The sequence below is a fragment of the Columba livia genome, chromosome 1 (assembly GCF_036013475.1).
Source record: "Columba livia isolate bColLiv1 breed racing homer chromosome 1, bColLiv1.pat.W.v2, whole genome shotgun sequence".
Taxonomy (NCBI): Eukaryota; Metazoa; Chordata; class Aves; order Columbiformes; family Columbidae; genus Columba; species Columba livia.
The window spans coordinates 69887922-69907757 of NC_088602.1; the positions used below are offsets into that span (position 1 = coordinate 69887922).

Below are 19836 nucleotides of genomic sequence, written 5' to 3' on the forward strand. Positions count from 1 at the left end.
TTTATTAATTTGCTTGTTTAAAGAACCTACCATTTGCGGCATTAAACCCCCAGAAGGCTACTTGTCACAGACACTCTAAGCAAGCTGCCATAAAAGGCAGTTCAAGAGAATCACAAATAACCATTTCTGTACCCTCTGGGAGAGGCTTTCAAAGCTGTTTGAAGGATTTAATTGGATTTGTATGCTTAACACCTCATTGCATGGATTTACAATTTTACTGCCAAAGGTTTTATGTACTACAGAGATGGATATCTTTAAAACAGCAACTGTAATGATCTCATACATAAATATACACAAAGATCCTCTAATACTGCACACATTTATAACTCAATGAATGCTCCTATCAAGGGAGTGGTTCTCTTCCTTAGCCACTGAACAAGTAAAAGGACAGAACAAAGTGACTTGATCAAGCTCTGAAGCAAAATTTCTATTTTCATTTAGCTCTAATTTAGAGCTGCATTTACTGGTGAAAAGTGCCAGCCTGACAGCTCTGAAGCACGAAGTGCTTAATACTCTGTGCCAGAACAGCGCAGGCACTGGCCAGGCAAGCTGCCTGCCTACTTGTTGCCCTGCCAATACAATACATAATTGAGGAAAATAAAGTGGAGATATAAATGTTCTTTCTCCAAGTATTTGATGCTGACAGCTTCTTGCCTCCAGTCTTCCTGCATCTCTGGAGCTCGGAAAATGACAACAAGAAGTGAAAGCAATGAAATGAACGCTGCCGCTGCATTACTCCTGGAGTGGCTTTTCCACTCAGAACAGTGGTTGCTCTTCATTATTATGAAGACTAATTGTCTGTTTTTGTGGGAGTGCCTTGGAAGCCATGCAGAGGCCTGACTTAGAGTGTCAAATAGAGAGAGGGAGATGGTCTGTGGCCCAGATGTCTCACACAACAGCCACAATGTCAGAGAAAGGAAAGCTTTATCCTTACTGTATCGCTGAGACAACTTCAGTAATGATGAGACACCACAGATGCGTAACTTTCCCCAGGTTTCACTAAGCATGCACCCACATCTTCCCATTTCCTTTCACTAAACTATACAAAAGCTCTCTCTACCACAATAAATTACAAGTGCCTGGGACCATTCCCTATAGAATGGAGGCCAACTGGCACAATTAACTCTTGTCTGTCTGGATGCATTTTTTAATGCAGAATTGGATGCTGAATAGCTGCATCCACAATTCCCACTAGGAAATCCCCTGGCCCATTCCCACTCATGGGCGGTGCTGAGAAATTCACTGAACTTTTCAGCTGACATGGGCCACACCTGTACCTGTAAACTTCCAAACAATTTAGTGCTATAGACGATCCAAGTCCAGTTCATGAGAATACTCACTGCTGCTGTTCAATTCGATACCACAGATGTTGCCAAAAGTTCTCACACTGACATTCACAGTTTTTTCAATACTCTCTTAAAACATCAGTAAATGAAAGCAGAAGAAAGCCAAGTGAATAAACCAAGCTCATCCACTATATCTCAAGGATCCAGCCTAAACAGCACCTGGCTTCAAACCCAGTGTTCAACTGAAATTATTTTATTCCTTTATGATAACAAACAGGTAGAAGCTATGTGGAGCTTTTGTATATTTTTTTTAAATTTTGACTTTTATTAAAAGAGGGACCAAAGAGATAAAGCTTCTACAAAGAGACAAGGCACTATCAAAAGTGTAAGATCTAGTAACAAGAAATAGTTGAAGAAATGGAGACAGGAAAAGGGAAGGGCCAGCAAGTACCTAAGCACAATTTGTAAGCGAACCTACACTGCCAGCGCAGAACTTTCTGCCATGAGAATACCTGATCAGAAATAGTTCAGTCCCTCAAACAAGAGGACATCAGAGCAATTAAGAAGTGACAAGTAAACATGTATGTTGAAAGATAACTCCTTAGCAGGAAGGAGAGATGGGAAGAGATCTCCAGGTCCATCATAAACTTACTGATTTCCATGTAAAATAGCAAAGGCTTGGCTAGTTGCCTTCTACTTTCTTTATGCCCACTGGAAAGGGCTGTTGCAGAACCCAAATCTAAGCATTAAGAGTTTTCTTCTAGTTTTCAGCTTAAATATACTCAGGGCCACACGGTACACATTTTTTCTGATGCCTGCATCTTTAAGATTAAATAACTGTTCTCCCTAAATGGTGCTTCCCCTCTTCAGATTTTAGAGGAGGCACTCTCTTCTTCCACTTGCTTTCCTAGCCTGAGCAAATCAAGACCTCCTGATGTCATCACTCATGTCCATTCACCACAGCCCCAGTGATCCCTGTAGCTCCCCTCTCCAGTTATGCCAGGTGGACCTAATCTCTCTTGTAGATGAAGGACAGGCAGAGCAACCACATCAGATGAGCTGGGCTCTGTCCAGTGGTGGTAACTCTGCTCTGCAGCTCCTGAAAACACTTTGCCTGACACGCTGCAGGGCAGCACCTTCTTGTGCCCAGGTCACACTGCTGGCTCCCAGCTGCTCTCTTAGGCTTCACTTCAGCTACCTGTGTGTCTTCTTCCCCCTCCTCAGTTTTGGCCAGATGAAGAACACTCAGCTTACGACTCTAAAATACTTCCCCGTGTCCTAAACATCTCCTCGGTGCCCTTCAAATAAGTAGCTTATCATAACAGGACAGGGATAGGGCTGTTATTCCCCAAGTAAGTAAATACTTAAACTGTTTATTGAAGTATAAAAATTAAGAGGAAGGGGAAAAAAATGAAAGCTACATGGAAAGTGCAAGTTTGATTAGGTGTTTAACAACTTGAATCCTTATGCTGCAGCTGTAGCAGAGGGCTGGCGGTTACGTGTCTGATCATGGTAAAACCAAAAATCCTTCTACTATGGTTTCAAATTACAAAATAACTTAATCTAAGGGAAGACAAAATGTACATATGCAAACACTGCCATATGTTTATAGCGCCTTCTCAGCACAACATTTCTCTTATGGTACTAAGAACTAAAAATTCTTAATTTTTCTTACAAGTGCTATTTTAAAGCATTTTATAGTTAAATCAACAGTAGTGAGAAAATAGCAGAATGACTTGCAGAATGGGAGGCGATCCATGACTTTCTCAGTAACTTTTAACATCAATAAAACTTAAAACCACCTCACTATTCGGGAACAACGTATTTGTTAGTATTGGTCTGGTTAGAAATTCCACAGGCTGGCTTGTTCATCATCGCAATTTTTCAGTCAGAGGAAAGAAAGAACTGAGGAAGAACTAGGCAGAAAGAAGGCCAGCAGATACCAACTTCAAGTAACTTTTACCTGGGTGTAGAATTAAGCTTCTTTCTAAAAACAACAACAACAAACACACACACACACAAAAACCAAACCAACCAACCAACCAAAAAACAAACCAAGAAACCACAACCAAAACAACCCAACCAACTAAAAACAAAACAACAAAACAAACAAACAAAACAAAAACCCAAAAAACCCAACAACCCCAAATTGCATCTCTATCAGGATACTGCCTACTGTAGGAAGTGTCTTTTTTCCACCCTTTGTTTCACTAAAAAGCTTTTTGGAATCCCTGTCCTAAGGAAGCTATCTGCCTTGAAGGTGCAAGACAGTCAGTGGCATTTCAAAGGTAAAAGCATTTCTGAGGTGGTTCAGCTACATTTTAGTTCATCAGCCAGTATACAGCGTGGATTTTGAAAGAGGTTGTGCTGGACAGAAGAGTCAGAGTTGAACTGCACTATCACATGTAGCCAAGGAGGAAAGAACACGACAAAACATATTTACCACAAAATGGTATATAGTTATAGCTGACAAAACAGTAACCCATTTGGTATGGCAGACTTGTCATGACTTGGATGCTGCTAACATCTCTGTCACAAGCTGTCATTATTTTATGAGCTATTCTTATAAATAAGAAACAGCCAGCCTTCATTGGCATGAGGACTGGAGTGAGACCTCTGTGAATGAGTACGCTCATTGACTCAGTCTGCAGTAAACAAAAAAAAGAAAAAAAAATTAAATCACACCTAGCACCTAAGGGCCTTCTTCAGGAATGAATGGCTTTATAGATAAAACAATGGATTAGATTAGTTTCTAATTAATTCTTAAGTTCACTGTCCTCTGCTCTGACAGGTGTTGATTCAAGATATCTCTCTACTCAAACTCTACATTTGGATAGCCCAGCAGGAGCGGTGGGGGATGGCAGACAGCTAGACCAAGACTCACTGCTTGTTCTGTGTGTTACAGAATCACAGAATGTTATGGGTTTGAAGGGACCTCAAAAGATCATCTAGTCCAATCCCCCTGCCGGAGCAGGAACACCCAGATGAGGTTACACAGGAAGGTGTTCAGGCAGGTTTTGAATGTCTCCAGAGAAGGAGACTCCACAACTGCCCTGGGCAACCTGCTCCAGTGTTCTGTTACCCTTACTGAGAAGAAGTTTATTCTCATATTTAAGGGGAACCTCTTGTGCTCCAGTTTGTACCCATTGCCCCTTGTCCTATCATTGGTTGTCACTGAGAAGAGCCTGGCTCCATCCTCGTGTCACTCACCCTTTACATATTTATAAACATTAATGAGGTCACCCCTCAGTCTTCTCCAAGCTAAAGAGACCCAGCTCCCTCAGCCTTTCCTCATAAGGGAGATGCTCCACTCCCGTAAGTCACTAAACCTTTAAGGAACATAAAAGTCATTCCCTTGATGGAAAAAGCAGAACAGAATGAAGGGGTTTGTGATTTTTAGAACTGGTGTCCCATATATCATGACTATGTAGCACAAAAAGCTTTTATTTTGATCACATTTCATAGATATTCCATAACCAGAAGGAATTTAATTACAGGAATTTTCATAACATTATACTGGCAAAAAGGTATACATGCCTTCTTATCCCTTTATATCCTTTTACATTTGTTCCATGAAACCATTTTCCACTCTCCAGCTCATGACATCTCTAAGTAGAGAAGTCCTATCTGCCACACACTCGTCATAAACGATATAAACAAATATGATAAAGTTTCAAATGAATTTCAAATGTATTTATAAAGTTAGAAACTTTAAACAACAACAAAAGGAAGAAAGAGTGGTGGGAAAAAACTACTTTCTCCCTTGACTGTTAGGTTCTTAAGCTGCCACTATTTAATGTCTCTGTATTTCAAGGTCATGATCACAACAGTTCTGCTATTTGTGGATATCAGCAAGAGATTATCTGCCTTTCACCTGTTCAGGCGCTCCACCTACACTTATTCACAGATTTTATTTTATTTATTTTTTTTTTAAATGGTTAGACAGAATCCACTCCCCAAGGTATAAAGGGCAAAAGAGCATACTTTCAGTCAAATTAAAGTACTCTTCATTTAAACACAAAAAATTAGCTCCAGCAGTACATTCCTCCACCAGAACATCAGCACCTCCAACTTCATAGAGATTCATATATTATTTTTGTAACAGCAAATTATTAAACATAGTACAACACTCAGTGAAACAGAAAACAAATTGACACAATCAGCATTTTCCTTTTTTACTAGAAAATTGAGGTCTCTAACAGCAGATAAGCTAGAATTAAAAATCAACCAAATCTGGACCCCAAATGGGTTATGATGCCACATATCTGGACTCTTGAAAGCAATCACGCACCAAGGAAATTCTAAGAAAGACGGTTTAACAAGAGTCTTGGCAACCTAATTTGGGACATGAAAATTATTTGCACCATAGTACCATGTGCAGTAAATAAAACTGCTACTGCAGTTTAATTTCAAGGCCACATCCTCAAACAAAATGAGGATACTGCATCTGAGTAACACAGATGGAAATCTCACCTGCCATCGCGAAGTTAAGCTGTGGCATTTCTTCACTTTTTGTTACTCTTCTTGGGCTTGGCAAATCTTTTGCGGAGTCTGATGCAAAGGCCCATAGCTTTTTCCTGTTTGTGACGGTGGATGACTGGGTTTTCACAGGTTTGTTTGTTGTGGGGCACCACTTGTACCCTGGATTTGCTTTCATAAATGCATCCTTGTACTAGAAAAGAAAAGGAAGATTACCAGTCATGCCAGTCATGACATTATACTATCCACAGGGCAGTAGAGTGCACTGAGTGTAAGAGGATTTCATACAGTAAATAATCCTTAAATATCTTGATTTTTTAACAGTTTAATCACATGCTTAGCATCTGATCACTAACACAATCTATTAAGAAGAAATATTAAGACAAGTAGAACTGTATTTTAAAAAGTGGGCTTTCTCTTTCCCCTCCTGAGGGTTTATCACCCAGAGCAGGCTGAAGTTCCAATCCTGTAAACTGTTCCCCAGTGCTTCTATGCTCACTCTCTGGGAAACAAAGACATTCATTTGAATTCTTCTGCAGGTACAATGTTTCTTTACTTTCTAGCTTGAATGAAACGAAAAGATGCATTTAGCAATAAATGTAGCATGATGCTCCTTACCTTGCACTCATTTTTATCTACTAGTTCTGTATTTTAGAATATTTGAGCATATGCTTTCCCAAGCCAGCCACAGAAAATAAACCACTATCAGTATCATCTCATTTTCAGTAACTTCCAATACACCAACCCAGCGTACCTGTGAAAATGTACCATGCTGCATGGCTGCATAAAATAAACTTAGGGCCATTTAAAACTTTATTTGGCCTTGAGCACACAGCACACATCTCAGTTGTTTGCTATATTCTTAATATGAGGCAGCAAAAGGAACTAAGCCAGACTACACATGATTGGTGTGGGGAAAAGGTCTGGATCCTACGCAGTTTGGGGGGTAGGGGAAGGATGGGGACCCATTTTATTCACAAAACGCCAACAGTGAAGTTTTCCAAATATCTTGCTGACCAGACCAAAAAAAAAGATTTTGGAATGTTAACAGCAATAAAAAGAGCACATTTCAGTATCTTAAATGTGCTGCTCTGCAAGACAGAGAACGGGCGAACCAGAGGGACATGCCGCGCATTCCAGTTGCAAATGTTTGTCCAACAACTGATAGGGGGCAGAGCCCTGGCTGCTGTGGGAGCCTCCCCAGTAAGTACCAGCGCTGAGCAGAGGGAGAAGGAACCCAACACCTCCTCATGCCCTTGGTAGCTCTCGATGGCAGCAAATGACCAAAAGAGGTTTTACCCCGGAGTATGTGGTAGGGCAGCTGCAGGAAGTTTCTTTTGCAATTACACATGTTCCCACCCACCCAGCTGTCATCAGTCCTGGTTATGGAACAGAGAGGCACCTGTGTTTCATGCACATGCCTGCAGAGAACCACACACAGAGGGGAAAAAATATCCCATGGGTATCAAATACAGAAATAGGACTGAAAACCTTGTCCTCTGATAGAGTCACTGCAGTGTTCTCCCAGATTACTAAACGGCATGCCTCGTGGCAGCATCACCATTGCATGTGCATCGCTTACTTTCATTTCCATCTTAATCTATCAGCTGGTGCTTGCTGCCTCCAGACTATAACAAGGATAAAAACAATTCAGTTTACAAGAATCATAGTGCTGTGTGAACCTGCTGTGTGAAGTCCTATATTTATAGAAACAGCCATAAATAATAAAAATCCACAGGGACTGCTGACCCACATACAAACCGTATTTTCTGAACAGAGTGTATGTATTACATCTGCAAACTAAGGACTGCAACACCTCTCTTTTCCCTTTCCCTCAGTTTGGTTTGGGAGTTCAGTACATCACAAAAATAGCCTGGCAGAGGGAAGGAAAGGGGGTAAGGGAAGAGGCAGAAAGGAAATACAGAGAGCAGCAGCTTTGCTTTCCATTGTTAAAGTCACAGCCCACTCACAAATCACATTTCCAGCCTGCAGAGAAGAAAGCACAGAATTGCTCGCAATGAGGTGCATAAGCTCTTCATATCAGCACTGCTGCTTGGAGTAACTGAATTATTCTAAGGAGTAATTTAACAAGCTGACAGGCTGCCCATCAAATGAGAGCCAGGATACATGCCATTTGTGAAACGAGGCAGCAATAAGCTTTTAATCAGTTTCCAACAAGAGCAATTCAAGTGAGGTGGTGTATTAAGGGATTTTTCCCTCTGCAATGCCAAGAAGTGAACATTAACTGCACTCTCCAAATAGAAGGGAGGAAAACAGAGAGGACACCTCACTGGTCCCTTTCAGAGTTTCAACACTCAAATGAAAAAGGAAATGTAAAAAGTTAAACAGTAGCCAAGAAGTAGTTTTATAAAATACATACAGAAGCCTGATCTAGATCTCAGAAGGACTTCCGGTATTGATTTTTGTTGACTATTAGACCAAGGCCTAAAATAAAACGATAGGTTCTGCTTGCCAGGTCATGAGAAGATAACTTAAATGAACTATACAGTAACAAGAAAATGCCAAAGGCATTAGTGGAGCTTACTCTTTTTCTACATTTGATGAACTGTGCAGTAAACCAACTTAACACAGCCAGTCTAAGGACATCTCTAAAGTCACTTAAAGAAAAAAAAGGTAAGTCCTTAATCTGAAATGCAAAGACACCACCTTGGTTCCCACGCATGAGTGGCAGGGATGGCATGGCAGGGTTATGTCCTGAAGTTCCAGGTAAGACTGAAAAAGCACAGGAAATGTTTGTGGGATCAGTCTGATGTACCATTCCTGTTTTGTGAAAGCCTGGGGAAGGATGCGTTATGCAGTGGGACTGGTGCCACTTTAGAGCTGAAGTTAAAAGAGGTACTGTGCTTCAGTGCAACTCCATAAGTTGCTTTCCTCACCAAATAAAAACAGATTTGCTTTCTCCAGTGTGGTGGGAACAGGAGCTCGCAAGTGGATTCCAGCTGCACCTCAAGGTAGCAGTTAGCACGTGCTTAACTTTAAAATGTATGCTTAAATCCCACCAACTGGCTATTAAAGGTCACATGCATCCCAGAGATTTAACACCACCAAAAAATCCCCAGAAAATAACTACACTCCATTTTTCACTCCTGAGGGATGCGGGGTTCACATTACACGTTATGGCCCCTATGTCACCCAGTGAATTTGTCAGACTACAGCCAGGAAGCAGAATGTTCGTCCCCTCCTACCCCGTGGCAGCTGCCAGGGCAGCAGCTCCCAGCCAGGCTGAGGGACCTGCGAAACCCCCAGCTGAAGCATCCAACTCTGACACGGAACCGCAGCAGCCTGGATTTATCAGACTGCTCCCTAATAGAAACAATTCCGACTGCCTGGAACTTGCTGACACAAAGATGTATTTAAAAACTAAACGTTTTCTAGTAAAGGAAGCAGGGCTTGAACAACAATAATCTCACTGGATAATTTCCAAGGCAGCTGAATATTCCCAGTAAGCCCTGTAAGAGTTAAGAGAACACTACCTCTATTATCATAGTAACTAAAAATACTAGAGTGTATTTAGGAGTGACCAGAATTCATTTTCCTCTCAGTGAAGGGAAACGCTAACAAACGGCAGGAATACCTGTGGTTCCACTTGCGAGTATTTATCAGCTACTCGGCCTAAATCCTCTAGAATGAAACTTTGAAAGTTAAGTTGATCTACAAAGCCTGTAGGATACGAATAGAAAGCCTGCTCCTGAAGAAAATGCCGGCAGAAGCTGACAGGGAGCTCTGCAAGCACAGTATGACGTCTCTAGGGCACGTGTTGTTACAAGAGACCATAAAGCAGAGAACTGAAAATAGAGAGATCATGGGAACAGTTTTTCTAGGAAATTAAGGCACCCCAAGGTACAGACAGGTACATAAAGGATTTTCCAAAAGCACCTCAATGAACCATTATCCTCTCAGTGGGAATCACAGATAGATGTCCAATCCAATATAAAACTTCTCATAATTCTACTTGGCAAAACATTTGGGTGCCTCACTATCTCCCAAAATCCAAGATCTTGCATATAGCTAGATACATGTAAGTAAATATGCCAATGCCTTGATTTGCACGATGCTGAGATACTATCAGTCGCTGATACTAAGCAGGTGAGAAATGGAAAGCTGCTTGCTTGAAGCTTGACCTGAGCCAACTGGCTTTGTTAACTCTGGATTTAAGAACTAAAAACATTCTTGAGGCTGTAAAACAACAGGGGTTGTAGCCACTACAGTAAAGATCACTTCTGTCAGGCCCATTCATATCACTGGAAGAGGGATTCAGATGCTCAGGGTACACAAGATACATTGTGGGGGTAGCAGATATGACACAGGGTCCTTTGGGAGATGTGTGTCCTGCCCGGGCAGCAGCCAGAGGCTATGCGGTGAGAAATGGAAGTCGAAGGGCACTGAAAAGCTACATCAAAGTAACAGAAGCTCATCCACTATATTTTAAACCTCAATGAGCTTATACATATCAGTAGTCAAACAGAAGGTTATTGGTATAAAGGTAATTTTACGTCCTTCCAAAGGCATTCACCTTCTCGACTTTTAAATGAGCTCTCCTTAGCAAAAATACCAATAAGTGGTTTGCACTAGAGTTGACATTAACATCTTTTTGACAGTCTCAGCAGTAAGCCTAACTACAAACCTGATGGTTACAACCACCAATCCACACATGCAGAACAGGCCTGTTGGTGAAGCAGGCTCAAATGTATTCAACTGCACATTATAGCTGCTAATTATCGTTGTAACATACAACTGTTAAAAGAATAAAAATTATTACGGTCTCTTCTACACATTCTTGGAACTAGTTGTAATAAGGTAAACTACTGAGATTTTTTGTTTTGCTTTGACACTGAACATGCAATTTGTTCTTCATGCCAAGAAAAATAAAAAAATCACTACAGGAACAATGGTTTCCACAATAATATGATTAATAGTTTCAGATCTTTCACTTCATACAGAAGCTTTGCAATTATTTTCCTTCTTAATGAATGAGTTTCCTTCATAAAGGAAAAAGGCCATGAAAAACAGTCACATCAGGTTTGTTTCTTCCAAAAATTATTTCTTCATTTTCATCTTTCCTTCCTCTGTATCTGTAACTGGATCTCCTAAATGCCCTCCTCCTGCATTTCAAGAAGCATCGCTAATTTGTAAGTGGGAATGCGGAACAAATCAGGAATGGTTGGACAAAGCTGAGACTCAAGTATTTCAACACTGTGTCACAGATGGGGAACTACAGAGGTCCTACAGACCCTCCTTCAAGGAGGACCTGTCATGCAGAACACTTTGTTTTTCCAGCCAGACCTTATATACATGTGATAACAGCAGCAGCAAACTTTGGCTGACAGGGCAGGTTATGGATAATAGTTTCTGCAACCATTTCACAGCTACCTGTACTTCTTGTAGTGCCACAGCATTACTCGACAAATGGGAGAGATGTTCTTCCTCTATTATTTTTTCTGAGATTGAATTCAATGGCTACCCGCAATGGACATCACACAGGTAATTACAAGGATCTGTTGTGGGGTGACGTTATCAGCCTAAGTAACCGGCTGTGTTTGTCTCACTCTGCTACTGATACCTGCAGCCTTCTTGAGGCCAGCTTAACAAGTAAGCTATTTCTTTAAAAGCCCCATTGACATTTTAAGTTGACGTAAAGATACTTTGTGAAATACGGGGATAATTATCTTTTCTTTGCTCCCAGTTAAGGGACTCTGACTACGTACTGTTCTCTGATTTGGGTACTGAACTCTGCCTCACCAAAAGTTGCCCTATCAGAAACTGCTTAACAATACACAGGGAGAGTACTTCATGAAACACTACTAATTTCTAATTCTTTGGCATGGGAGGTAAAACGGGACTACACTTGAAGACTGTGCTTTTGGTTTGGTCCACCTCTATTATAATAGCAATCTGTATTATCAACAGAGAATGCGCAGCTTGATCTAAGTATCACTAGTCAGCTGACACTGAACTGTATGTAACTGTTTTCAATGGCCACTATTCACACACTATCTACATGTTAATGCTTGTACTGCAGGAATTATCAGGTGATATCTATCACAACCTGCATATATTTGTACTAATGACTACTAGAGCCAGGCTAGTTTGTTTACATATAGACCAATTTCTTTTCATGCTGGTCCAGAGGACCAAGGCAATCAAAGCAAAACCAGCTGCTGCTCCAGGCATCATAATCACACTGGGGAAGCCGAGAAACTCAGGGAAGAGAAAGACCCAACAGAAAAACAGTACAAAGACAAATATGTAATGAATTTCATTTACATCCACGATTCAGACAGAACATACCTCCTTGGCCATGTCAGTGTACTTCTGCTTTTCTTTTGGATCTAGAACTGCCCACCAATCTGCCAGGATTTTGGTTGCGCCACGATTATCGAGGCGAGGGTGTTCTTTTCGCACGAGAGAGCGGTGGCGTTTGCAGAACAAGAGAAATGCATTCATTGGTCGGCGAGCTCGTTGCTCTGAGGACTCGTCATCTTCGGTTTCATCGGCATCCTGCTCTAAACCATCAGCACCAAGGAGCGGCACCTAGCAGAGCCGAAGAGGTGTAAACTCAGTTATCGCCACTCCTCACAGAGACTGAGAATCTGTGTACAAATGAGGGAGACACACATGGATACACACAGCTGTCTCCAAAGGCCATCCATTCCATCCAGAAGACCTGGAACTCTACATCAAACCTCCTCACCTGAGGGTTCCAAGGCTCATTCATGCCCTCTGTAAGACTTGATCTGAACTTGCAAAGGGAGCAGATGTTTAAGCTGAGGACTGTTCTTTAGTAACAGTCCTAATGCATCTGGAGGGAGGAGATCCTTTCTACTCTTCTTACAAGCTAGAAGTCATCTCGGTGGGATGATGTAAGCAGAGCTACCCTGGACCTCAGTCACTTGTGTCTGCAACTACAGAGTGCGTGGGAAGGACAATGAACAGGTAACAGTTGTTCCCCCATCTCCGTCCGTTCATTACCCAGCCTGTGCGTGGTGCTGCAGTGCAGCCACTGCACGACTGCCCAGTCAGAGCCAGAGGACAAATCTCAACAGAATACACTGCCAAAATATGCCCTCTCCACTCACAGAGCAGCCTGTCATTCCTGCAAGGGATGCACCACAGAAGACTAGCTCTGACTGGATGAAACTTATCACTGTAAGAGACAGAAAACCACCTCCTACCTAACCACAAAGCAGCTGTTTTACGCCACATTGCAGCAAGTGACCCATAAGGTCAATAGAAAGTACTGCCAGAGCATCAGGCTCCTCCTTTTTGCTCCTTATCCTTGTCAAGGTCACTCTTCCTTATCAGTGTGTGACTCAAGGCAGCCTCCTCAGCACTGACCTCTCCCTTCCTGCCTGAGAAAAGCATAAGGGAGAAGCAGATATGAACAGTATCCAGATGATGGAAACGTCACATCTCTAAAACCCATCACCTTTCATTGCAGCTTCTTGTTACACAGGACGAACCTAACTGTACATTTGTGAGGTGCCACATTGTGGGATCCTTACAAAAAAAAGGGTAAGGCCAGCATCATCGACCAATTTCAAAATAACAAGCAAACGAGATTATTTCACCTGTGCTCTCAGTATTCTGGAGGATAAGTTTAATTTCACATGCGAAGACAGTAAAAATTGTTGACAGCTTTTTCTCTTGTAATTTTTGTATTTTTTTTTTTGAGCATTATTAAAAGAAAGAAAAGTATTAGCTTGCCATGTCCTCAAAGCCAATAGAAGCAGCTATTACCACAAGCTAACTTAATGTCTAAAATTAACAGCTGAAGAAACTCATGTCAAAAACTCACCTTAGCAATCAAGACCAAGATTTGTAACATGTTATCAAAACAACCTTGTCAAAACTCTTACAGTCTAACTCTAAAAAACAGAGTCTTGTCTGAGATTTTAAAAACATGGTTGACAGCTTACTTTTTTTGTGTTATTTTTGTGCTATTTACCTTTGTAGCCTTATGGGCTTAGAATCACTTCTTTTAATTGGCTGTGTTTGTTCACAAAAGAGAACAGCAAGAAGCAAATAAAACAAAAACATAGTCAGGGAGAATCTGACCACCATTAACCTTTTACAGTCAAATAATCCCATGAAGTCTACCTTATCAATATCTTCCTCCTCCTCTTCTTCCTCTTCCTCTTCAGAGAAGTCAAGGAGTTTCTTGGCAAGCAGGGGATGCCACTGAAGACACTTTCTTTTTGGTCGCTTCCCAGTTCCTTCTCCTTCTGTCGAATGATCCTTATTCCTACTACTGCCTTTCATTACTGTGACCTGTCATGCAAAAATAGTTGTAAGTTCACAACAAACCCTGAAGTATAAGAGACCATCATACAGATGCTTAAACCAGTGACAAATACATGGGGCACTAATGCAAGACTCTCAGAAGTTTTTTTTGGCAAGGTAATACACAGGGTTTTTTTCCAAATATCAACAACAGCATTGAGTATCTTTTTTCAATCTTAACACTTCCACCTAATTCCCAGATTAACTAACAATATACAATTTAAGAGCACGAAGCAAGGACATCAGCCAGTGCAGCTCTCAAATGTGCTCTGTCTGAAGGACAGCAGAGAAGCCCTCACACTTTGCTGGTCAAGTGAATGAGAGACTCCACAGCTCTTCCATGCTTGTGTCCGCTGTAGTTTTTCATATTTTGCCACTGAAAAATGTCAGGATATCTCTCTTTTTAGCAGTGGAACGTATCTCCAGGCACTCATCTATTCATCATGTACTTACATATAGCAGTGACACTATGAGCTAGGATTTCCCAAGTGCTCTTAAAAGGTGCAACTGTGAAATCCAACTCCTTGCTTAAGAGAAATTTTAATAAATCGATTTGAAGCAAACGAACAGAAGTAGTTAACCTGACACTTCAAGTACAAGAGCCCCCACACAGCAAACAAAACAAACCATCTGCTGAACCAAGCAATTGCAGGAAATAAATAATGCTTACACACCTGTCTTGCATGTGTGTGTGTGTCCTCATCTAAAACTACCTCAGAACTACCTCTCTTTCAGTAAAAATACATGCTAACTATCAATGTAATGGATGGCTTAAAGATCTGCTACCCAAGTAAGGGGCAAATAAATATAAAAACAATAAATAAAACCAGCACATCACACCCAGGCACCGAAGTGCAGAGGAAGCAAGCACTGCTGGCACACAGTCTGGTGCCTTTTAGCCTTCTGTTTACACTGTGTAATGCCAATGGATAATCCTGACAGGAGCATGGCCGCCTTGCCAAGAAAACAACACAAACATAAAAACAAACTGAAACTAGAGAGTGGTTAGCCAGCTAGATCTTTATAAAGCCAAGAAAAATTGCTGAAGTCTCACAAGGACTTCTCACCAGCAGGATGAAGAAGCTGGTCTAAGTCCTGGTCCTGCAGGTGAAGCCAGCAGCAGCTCTGGTGTTGACTCTCATGAAGAAGGCACGAAAAAGTGGTCGAGCCTCGTAACTGCAAGGCCACACTGCATTTTAGGATGCTAATGTTCCAGCCTACAGCAGCAGAAGTGAAAGGTGTGACATTTATACCAGTTGTCCAAGTCCTGGTGCCACCATCAGAGTGAATGCCTCGCCAGAACCAGCTCACAGATCAGCTACAGCCCGTACAACTCCGGCCATGCCCCTAAGTATCCCATCCATTTAGCAATTATTAATTCTGCTTTTGGCTGATCTCTTCCATGTGTGTTTCTTCTTGGTTAACCCACTGGCATTTTGGAAATATGCCCTTGTTTGCACCAGAAATGTGTGGTTAGCTCAGCTGCTTTCCCTGCAGACTCCAACAGTGTAGAAAGCTGAAGGACCTTCAGATGCTGCTTGCTGGAGGAAACAACTCGACCCTGAAGGAAGCAGGCTCAGAAATATTTACATACATTTTTAAATAGCATTTTCCTGGATGTATATTTGATTTCGTTAGTCCCTTCCCACTCGTCAGCAGTACCTGGCCCCCACGAGCTGACGGATGCCTTGTAACTTCGTAGCAGCTTGCCATTAAGCTCCACACTTTGCTGTCCCCATCACACCCCTTCTACCTGGAGCGTATTTAAACTTCGATATCATGGCACCCACTCCTCTGTTAATTTTCTGTAACCAACTCCTCTCCTTTCAGTGAGTGATAAATGGCACATAATCACACACCATTTCAGCTAAATCTTTGTCCGTGACTTGCAAAGTGCATCCATATATACAGAAACAAACAGGTTTGGCTTTAAAAGGCTATTAATGAAGTATGGGAAATCAAGCCACAGGCCAGTATCACAAAATGCAAGTCTGACATTGTGTGCCACCGTGACGTCTGCCATGTACCACGCTGCACCGTGCTCCCTATCTGTCCCCTCTTCCTAAAGTGCTGAACCACCATTTGCTTTTGTGTGGGGTATTTTCAGACACAAATCAACAAAGTAGCTGAGTTACTGTTCGAGCAGAAACTCCAGCCCCCGTGGGTAGCAGAGATTTGTTCAGTCTCGGAGCTTGCTAAATGACAGACATCTGCCTACTACTGTAGCCATGGAAGTATGTAGCCTGTTTTGGGGCAGGATAAATGCACTGAAAGTATGATGGGGAGTCAGCTACTTCAGCCTATATACCACTGACTTATTTAGGCAAGCTAATTCTATGGCTTCTGCCTATAGTCAGTCCCAAGTAAGAAAAGCATTACTGGTAGCCTTCTAGCTTGTTAGTGTGAAACTAAATTAACATTTGAAGGATACTCCACGATCCTCCTTTACAAAGCTCAGCTGAAGTCTCAGTGTTATTTCAACAACAGCATCCCCTTCAGCTGGCACCTCTCTGCCTGCTGCCTTTCAGAAGATGAGCAAGAGAGAACTTCACAGGACTTCAGTGATCCCATGGTGTACTTTACACGTGTTCTTCATCACCTGAGTACCTGCCTATGCTCTATGCTGAGCTTGGCAAGGCAGCACAGACCCTAAGCACTGGTCACCTTGCAAACCCCAAAGGGGGTCTCAGTACATTATGTCTCTTTAATACCACACAGGTCACAAATAACTTTTGTTCTCCATGCATGAAGGGAACGTATTAGTGCACATTAGTGCTGAAACAGAAACATATACTCAGCTCCAGGAATTCAAGAGATGCTCATTAGGTTGTCTTCTTAAATTGTGAACCATCTCACTCTAGTCCTCACCCTGAAGCAACAGTTCTAGTATAAAGAGTCTTTTTTAGCAAGATCGTTTGTTACCTTACCAGCTCAACAAGAATTTAGGAGATTCAAGACACCAGAATAAGTCAGATCCTGGCTGTTATACAGGCACCTTTTGCTACAGAAAGACACACAGTCGCTCTTCCCTTCCACTTGGGAGTGAATCTCTGCAACTACAGAAATCCTCCTGATGTAACCACTGATGGATGGCCTCAGGCCACAGACTGACTTCAAACTTTATTTACTTTTCCAGCATAACCTGGAAGCCTCCTGCTCCTTATGTTGAGCTGCATACTCTATCTGTACCCTCTCTTCTTTCCTATAAAATAGGGAGTCATTCGTAACATGGACAGATAAAATATTTCAGCTCTTATTTTTTAATACTTTGGTCTTTCCAAATCCTTTTTCCCCATTTTGTCTTATTCAAATTCTCATAAGTTTTGTCCTACATTTCAGAGACTTTTTTGGTGTTCGCTTTTTTGCTGATGCCTCTCTCAGTCAAATGTAGTATTGGCATAATGAAAAATGTTCTAATTCTCTATTACATCATATGGGACTTTTCCTCTTAAAAATGGATGCTGATATAGTGTTTTGAACTTATTTCCCTTTGGATCGCTTCATCCTCCATATTACCACACCATGCTTCATGGGCATTTCTCTTGTAATTGTTGATATATATTAATATAAAATTCTATAATTATGAGAGAAGCTGACCCATTAAAAAAATCCAGTCAATTAAACAATCCCATAGAAAAGCACAGAACAAGTCATAGGTGGCCTTTGTAGGCTTTGGGGCTTAAGAATACAGAAGATACACAGCACCCAAAGTGCAAAATTTGCAATAACTGGAATTTGTGAACCCCATCACAAAAAAAGTTATTTCTTCCACGGTATCAGTAAAAATATACTGTATATTTTTTAAGGCAGACATAATGCCTTTTACAAGTTAACAAGAGGAAAGACACAGCTACCTAACAAGATTTTACAAGACATTTCTCGGCTTAAGTATGACAAAAAAGTGACAGACACTAGGGAGAAAGCAGGAATATTTCAACAAGACAAGACAAAATTATGGACAGCTTTGCTTAAAAAAAGCCACATATGCTTTATAACATCACCAGAGGATACCTGTCATAGCTGACATTCACAATCTACTGACAGCAAGAGATACCTTCAGGGTGATGTTCTACACCTACCTTCAGTGCAGATACAGATCAAATATTACAGAGATAGTAAACCAGTAATTAACTTTTCTTATTATTTTGTGTGTGTGCTGGCTGTATTATTTCCTTTCTGGTCCTGGAAACATTAATCAAAGAATGAGAGCTTTCTTGGAGGTCTTATAAATATGTATACTTAATACAGCTTCAGAGATAAAAAAATGATTTGCTAAGAAAACAGATGGGAGTGGGGGGAGCTGAGGAGAAGAATTATTGTTTAGCTTTTTATGACATATATTTCTATTTCAATTACACAACTGCAGCCAAGCCTTTGTTTTTTTAAGTGCTCATTAACAACAAGTGTTTGATTACCTTCATTAAGTTTTGTTTTCCTCCTGTCTTCCTCTGCTGTTTACAAAACCTGACACAGACAGGTGATCAACTTCCACAGTCCTAATTTTGGAACTATCTCACCCCACAGCTGATCTGCTGCTACTGCTTGTGCTGAACAAGCTGCATTCACCAGGTGTTCCCCAAACACCACAGTCCTTAAAAAGGTCTTTAGAAGTAACCAAGCCCTGTAAGGCACATGTTGTAATACAGGCTAGAAAGGAACCCACGACCTGCAAAAGCAGAACCCCAGAGATGTGAACTGTGACTATGGTGTAGTCCCTGTTCTCCAAAGAAGAACGGCTGAACTTTAGCAATGCTCATCTTATTTCTGTGATGACAGTGGATATAAATTTCTGTTTTCTTATCCCCTTAAAACCACATTTCCTGGAGCCCAGCTGGCCCCTCAGCTGCCTCCATGCCCATTACTGGTACGAAGGAGCAAAGGGAAAATTTCAAGTGGATTTTCTGCACTTCTGCTCTGTTTTACACTATCTAAATTCTCTATTACTTCATAAAAACAAATACCAAACAGAGAACAGAGGACCAAACTATGACACTAATGGCTTGGTGTTTTGGGGGCTCCCAAGTCAGTGAACTGAGCTGTTTCAACAAAGAAGCCAGAGACTGGGAAATGAGTTCATGTTTTCAGGGGCCTAAGGGGCTGAACAGGTATTTGAATTTTCAAATATAAGCAAAAGGAGATTGCTGGCAGGAAAATATACCTACGCAAATACGAAAGGTTTTTTAGCTCTGGAATAACTAATCAAGAATACTTCTACAATGCAGGACAAAATCTAGATGACACTAATTACTGACCAGTCAGTGAATATATTCTTTATTGTTTCACAGTGGAAAGCCATTAATGAGCTTTCTGACTTTCAGAGATGTAGTGGTTTAATGGGCGACATGCTGAGACTCGATGAGTCCTATTTACTAGCAGAGGTTTGGGATAGACTGTCACCACATGAAACTCTTAGCAACACAGCAACAAGTCTTGCTCTCCTAATGGCATGCTCTTCCAACTTCATAAACTATTTTAAACCATTCCTTACTCTTTCTTAAGCTCAGATCTGAGTTGCTTGGTTTATTCTCTAATAGATAACATTAAACCCCAAGATCATCACAAGAATATCAACAGGATGTTTTTGAGTTATTTTTAAGTGAATCTTTCATGCCTACCAAAGAGAAACAAACGCAACATATAATAAAAGTCGATAGATTTCAAACTTCAGTTATATTCTTTCTCTGCTCATTCACAAATGCACAAAAATGAAGACGTGCTTTGAGATTTTTTAATGCAAATAAATCAACTTGGTTTTCTCTAGTATGTAAAG

The 19836-nt window shown here is 41.2% G+C and overlaps 1 protein-coding gene across 30 annotated transcripts in view; it reads right to left on the reverse strand.

Annotated features, from left to right (window-relative positions):
* BBX (BBX high mobility group box domain containing) overlaps positions 1-19836 on the reverse strand; it is a 148448-nt gene that overhangs the window by 46829 nt on the left and 81783 nt on the right. For 29 of the 30 annotated variants that reach the window (XM_065049873.1, XM_065049862.1, XM_065049853.1 and 26 more), the window contains 3 exons: positions 13884-14054; positions 12075-12317; positions 5760-5958 (listed from right to left, as the gene is read on the reverse strand). In XM_065049873.1, the coding sequence (XP_064905945.1) occupies positions 5760-5958; positions 12075-12317; positions 13884-14045 (604 nt within the window). In that variant the 5' untranslated portion in view covers positions 14046-14054. Of the gene's footprint in view, positions 1-5759; positions 5959-12074; positions 12318-12958; positions 13136-13883; positions 14055-19836 lie in introns of those variants that run through there. The other variant, XM_021298463.2, reaches the window with a different exon arrangement.